This window comes from Theobroma umbraticum, unplaced genomic scaffold, assembly GCF_002168275.2.
Source record: "Theobroma umbraticum cultivar Fairchild unplaced genomic scaffold, ASM216827v3 scaffold_147.0, whole genome shotgun sequence".
Lineage (NCBI taxonomy): Eukaryota > Viridiplantae > Streptophyta > Magnoliopsida > Malvales > Malvaceae > Theobroma > Theobroma umbraticum.
Genome location: NW_018397259.1, coordinates 3325475 through 3331474, shown reverse-complemented (window position 1 = coordinate 3331474; position 6000 = coordinate 3325475). Strand labels below are relative to the sequence as shown.

The 6000-nt window shown below is 32.6% G+C and overlaps 1 protein-coding gene across 1 annotated transcript; it reads left to right on the top strand.

Annotated features, from left to right (window-relative positions):
* Positions 1 to 2155: 2155 nt before the first annotated feature.
* LOC110415200 (lipase (DUF620)) lies at positions 2156 to 5640 on the top strand. The gene is made up of 3 exons (XM_021426771.2): positions 2156 to 2465; positions 3431 to 3775; positions 4855 to 5640. Exons 1-3 carry the CDS (start codon positions 2259 to 2261, stop codon positions 5380 to 5382), a joined length of 1080 nt encoding a protein of 359 aa, XP_021282446.1. The 5' UTR covers positions 2156 to 2258; the 3' UTR covers positions 5383 to 5640.
* Positions 5641 to 6000: the final 360 nt, after the last annotated feature.

The window sequence follows — 6000 nt, the reverse complement described above, 5'->3', positions numbered from 1 at the left end:
CATAATTACCCCTTACGACTTATCTAGTAGGTAAGGAAAAAACTGGATTGCTTTGTTATAGCTTAACAAAACTTGTTCTTTGCTTTGCCAAAATCTATAACACAAATATATTTATTTATGTTTTTATGAATATTAATTTTTTGAGAAAAAAAACAAGAAAAATGCATGTATAGTGGTCATCTATTTTTGTTGCGTTTGACTCAACTTTGGCTTATTGGAGAATTCAATTTGATTAATTGATGCGATATGATAAGGAAAAAAAAGGGATTTTTTTTTAAAATTGGAAAATGTGATATGAACTTAATTTTTTGAGTTGTAATTATTCGAAATGATCGAATGAGTTGAAATTTTTTATATATTAAATTATTTATCATATTGTGTTGTTTATTTTAAAAATTTAAATTTCTTTGGTAAATTATATTTATGGGTAATATAATAAGTGAATTTAACTCTTATTTTTTCAGGTTATTAGATTATATGACTCACTAAATAATGGATCATTCACTGGGGGGAATTATTATGTCCGGAAAGTATGAAAATTCAAGGGTTAAGATTGTAAAAACCAAAAAATACGTGCCAAACACGTCATTAGCTTAAGATTTCACCAATGCACACATTTTAAGGAGTAGTTTAGAAGGAACACAAATGGGAGGGAGCAGCACAAGTAATTACCTAGGCAAGTCGAACTGCTGGCTGTCACAATCTTCCAAAAGGTTTGATGGAAACACCATGTACTCAGGCAACCTTTTCCTCCCACACAAATTGCAAAATATTTGATCATTCTAAATCTATTTTTAACCATAAAAGAGTTTAGATTTCCGATTGTTATTCTTATTACTTTGACTCTAAACTTAAGCTCATAAGTTAATATTATACCGCAATCTAACAATCATCTATTAATTCGATATTATAATTATATTTAATATAATAAATTAATTAATAATCAATATAAAATTGAATTAAATCCACTCATGATTAGACTTGAATTTAAAACATCATGGTTTCGGATCTCTTCCATGTGCTTGATTTGTTAAAAACTTGACATAAATAATAATTTGAAAAAAATTAATGATACATAAGTTGATTAATTGAATATAAAATTTTAATTTTTTAAATATGAATTTAAAAATATCAATAGATATCTTATAATTGAATACTTTATATTATCTAACCCCATTAAATAAGATTAGAATACTTATAATTGGGTTTGGATAGTAAAGTTATTACTTGTCACAAGTTTGTATAGCATTCGGATAATGATCTTCCAGTATCCACTACTCAAATTTGATTATAATTAATAATTTTTAATATTAATTTTAATTCTATATATATATTTTTATACATTTCTTGTGATTAATGTCATACTTACAAAAATTCATTAATTTTTCTAAATATAATTTCAAACTTTAATTTATTTTTATGAACTATTTTTTATTTATTAATTTAATTTTTATTAATAATATACATAACAAATTATTTTAAATTATTTTAATCGAATATTTAACAAGTCGTGTTCATGATCTTCAAATATGGGTTCGGATAAAAATTTAAAAAATTAATCAAGTATTTATTGAGTTTAAAATACTTAAAAAGTAACGGGTACCTTACTCAATGACATCTTTCAAACTCTATAAGAAGGTCAAAATAAATAAAAAAATTATTTTTCCATTTTTTTTTTTCATTTGGTTGTTGTTGAAGTGCCACCAGAGATCTGAAATAACAAAGGTTAAGTTATAACTTTATTGGTTAGAAACAATTAAGCACAGACTCTCTTAAGTACATGATAGATTCATAAAAGCAAATTTTTAATGGAAGAAAAAAAAGGAGTTTTAAGTATTTGAGCACAAAGCAATGAGAAGAAAACAGAAAGTAATAATATATTAATATTACTTTTTTTTTCCTTTTTTGTGTCACAATTGAGGAATCAAATCCCAAATGAAAAGCAAATTTATTTATTTATAACAAAAAGTCAACTGAATGATACAACAAAATAATAAAGAGCAAAAAAAAAATTTACTAATATAAAACAAGAAATGAAAAAGAAGAAGAAAAAAAAAAAGAAGAGAAAAAGAAAGCTGAACTGCACGCAGTAAAACTGCGTGTGCACAAAGTTGATAACCAAAGAGGCAGTTCCTTTAAGTACCCTTCCACTCATTTTTCTTCCTCTTCTGCCTTCCCTCTTAATATTACTTCACTTCCTCTCTCTCTCTCTCCCTCTCTTTCTTTGTCTGAAGGAAAACAGAGTCAGAAAAGGGCAGATGAGTCGTCTTGCACCATTATCAGAGGAACCAATAAACGAAGAAGACTCAGCAAACTGTTCAAAGAAAGGTTTGTCATGGAAAAACTGGCTCAAAACTCATTTCTCTCTTGTCTTTAACAAGAAGTCTGACCTTAAGATCCTCTTGAGCGTTTTGGGTTGTCCTCTTTTCCCTGTTTCAGTCCTTTCTAAACCACCCATCAATGAGGTAAGCAAAACGTAATTCCTTCTCTTTAGCATTTTGCTATTGCTTGAAAGCTGAATATCTTCTTTGTTTGCTTACTTACTATTTCTTATGCTTGAAGGTTATTGGTCTTTGGCTCATTTGATATTGGATTCATGTGTTAAGGTTTAGACTCATCGGAGCTTGCATTTATGGGTCTTTTTTTTTTTCTGCTTGTTTTTTAAGAGGAAAAGTTAAAAAGTATTATTATTAATATTATTGGGGAAACAATGAAAAGTAACCAATGGCTTGGTGTAAAAGTGTTACTGGCAAAGAGAACAAGATTGGGTTGGTTTTCCTTAGTGCCTCTCCACTGATGTGCCCCCAAGTCCCCACTGGCATCCCACCATGAAAGCATCCAAAAAAAGTACGGTACTAACAATTTTTTTTTGTGGGTCCATTTCTGTAATTATGTTGAGTTGTGTAAAAAGCTATGCTATTTGTTTAATTAGAAGGTCCTATTGTTTTTCCTTTTTTTTCTTTTTCATTCCTTAAAATGAACACACTCAAGATGGAATTGTTTATAACAATTGGTGGGTCTTGATCCTTTCAATCATCTATTAGAGGATGTTTACCAAGGAATCATTGTTAAAAGTATCCAAACACCTTTGGCCTCCTCTAACTAGTTTCCTTCTTTTAAGGATGGACCCATTCAGTTATTATGTTAGATGGTTTGATAGAGTATAGTCTTTCAAGTATATTTTGTTAGGAGTTATAAGGAATGAAAAACTTCCAAAATTGTAGGGCCAAGAAAATGAAAACAATGCAGCACTGATAACTGAGTCCAACTTTGGTCTTTTGCCTTTTCATGTTGGTGTTAATTGCATCTTGTGCTCCATATAGCAGATAGTTTATCTTTCTCCATAACTTGAGACTGAAATTACTGACGCAATTTTTAGGTTCAACTTAAAAAACCATCTTTAATTAAGAACCATACTTGTTGTTAGCAGGTATCTTCCTCAGCACAATACATTATACAGCATTTTACGGCAGCAACAGGATGCCGGAAATCAGAAGGGAGAGTGAAGAACATTTTTGTAACGGGAAAGGTAACAATGGCAATGGTAGATGAGCTAGGTGCCACAGCTGGCTTAGTGGCTGGAGCTGCTGGAGTTGCACAAAAAGGCTGCTTTGTTATGTGGCAAATGGTACCTAATAAATGGCTAATTGAACTAGTTCTGGGTGGGCACAAGGTTGTTGCAGGTAGTGATGGCAATGTGGCTTGGCGCCACACACCTTGGCTAGGAGCGCATGCAGCCAAAGGTGGAGTTCGTCCTCTACGGCGGGCTCTTCAGGCAAGTAATGCCAATAGAAATCTTTGTTGGATTTATTTATATCTAATTCATTGTTATTAATGCATGTTCTTTTCTCATGGCTTCTAACTGCTTGTAGCAATTAGTGGTCCCATTTCTAAGCTTAAACAATTATTGGTCCCATTTGTTGGTATAAACAATTATTGTGGCACGTTTCCTTACTTTTTAATAATTTCTGAGCTAATTTAGATCTATGCTATCTTGACTTTTGACTGTTTAGGTGTAGTGGGGCAACTGCTGTATATCTGTAAAAATCTGATGAACTCTAGAGTGAAAATTATTTTTAGTTTTTTTTTTAATTTTTTAATTTATTTCTTTTGGGATAGGGGTTAATGTGCATGAGATCAGTTTATCAATGATATTTTTATGTCGTGACACATTTCCACTGAACCAAAAGTCTAATAATATAGGTCCTCTTGCGAATATTTGAATGTTGAATTCATGATATCAAATGCATAAGATGCTTGCTCTAGGTTGCCATCTAATGTACTCTTTTATGCGGGGATGTTGGAGAAAATTTTTTTGTAGTCGTGTTTTCCATATAGAAGCCTAGCTCTTCCTGTTTATTCTGTAATGAGTAGTACCTTAAACCAGATCCAACAACCCAAGATATCGGATCTTGTTTCCCTGACATCTTCTGGGATATGAGATCAGTTAAATCATTCAGCCATTTTTAGAAAATGGACTTAATTTTATTTTTCATTCACATTGCACTTAATTGAGGATGCTACTGGTTGCAAAAACATCTGCTGTGGTAGGTTACCAAAATTTCCTTTTAAGTTGACTAATTAGGGATCATTATAGGAGTGTGAAGATGTAAATGAAAGGACGGTGATCTATTTCCTGGAGTGAAACTGTGAAAATTGAATGTCTAAGACCAGAATTGGTTATTGCCTCAAGCATTACTCCTGAACATTTTTACCAGCTTTCAATTGTGAAAAAAAATCAAAAACACATTTGGTAGAAAAAATAGTAATTTTGACACAAAGTACCGATACCTAAATGTTGCTTTCGTTTGGAGATGGTCCCATTTTATGATGAATATCAAACAATTCATGTAGGGACTAGACCCTGTGGCAATAGCAGCTGTATTTTCCTCAGCTCAGTACATGGGGGAGAAGCGAGTCTCTGGCACTGATTGCTTTGTGTTGAAGCTGTGTGCTGATCAAGTGGACCTGGCTGATAGGAGTGATAGCACAGCGGAGATGATCAAGCATGTTATATTTGGATACTTCAGCCAAAGAAGTGGCCTGCTGGTGTTTCTAGAGGACTCTTACTTGACGAGGATTCAATCACCTGGAACCCACCCTACATATTGGGAAACCACAATGGCTACGAAAATTGAGGACTATAGGATTGTAGAGGGTGTCATGATTGCACACTCTGGTCAATCAAGTGTTATCATCACAAGATTCGGGGACAATTTGAAGGCAGGCCTCTCTGTTACTCGCATGGAAGAGATATGGACGATTGATGATGTCGCATTTAATGTTCCCGGCCTCTCCATCGATTGCTTCATTCCTCCCAAAGAAGTTCAGAAAGATTTTCCGGAGGAGAACTTAGATTGGCGATCACCTTTGCATCAATGATAATGGCTGACATTCCTTGATGCTAATTGCTTCAACAAAAAGTAAAGCATTTCATGTCATTAACTTTGACTGCAGTATGCAGTCTCATGTATTGGCATGTGTATATAAAACACATTATATATTTTTGGGTCCCAGTGTTTGCAACTCATAGAAGGCTTTGATATACATTTAACTGATTATGGAATCATCTTGTATCACTTCAAAGTATATTTGTGCAATTCATAGTAGCATTTTTGTGATCTTCAGATCTTTGGAAAATTTGAGAAATACATCTCTCTTGTTCTGTGGATCCTTAAAGTTTAAGGAATATCTTGTACATACTTAGCATGTTACTGACAGACCGATTCACGGTTTTCATGCTTGCCTCCATCATAAATCAAAATTTTGGCAAAACTAGAGCTTAGATCTTTGGAAAGCATTGGTTGCAATTTTTCATTGTTTTTTAAATCCTGGCACTAGCATTTGATTTCTGATACTATTTTACTTGAAGTAGGTAAGGATGTTTGCCTTTGAAAATTTCAACATGCAGTTGGTGAATCTCTGGCAATTCAAACTCTAATGACAAATGCCATAATAAACTAAGGGTTTCTTTCTCCTTTTTCTTTTAGGTTAAAAAGA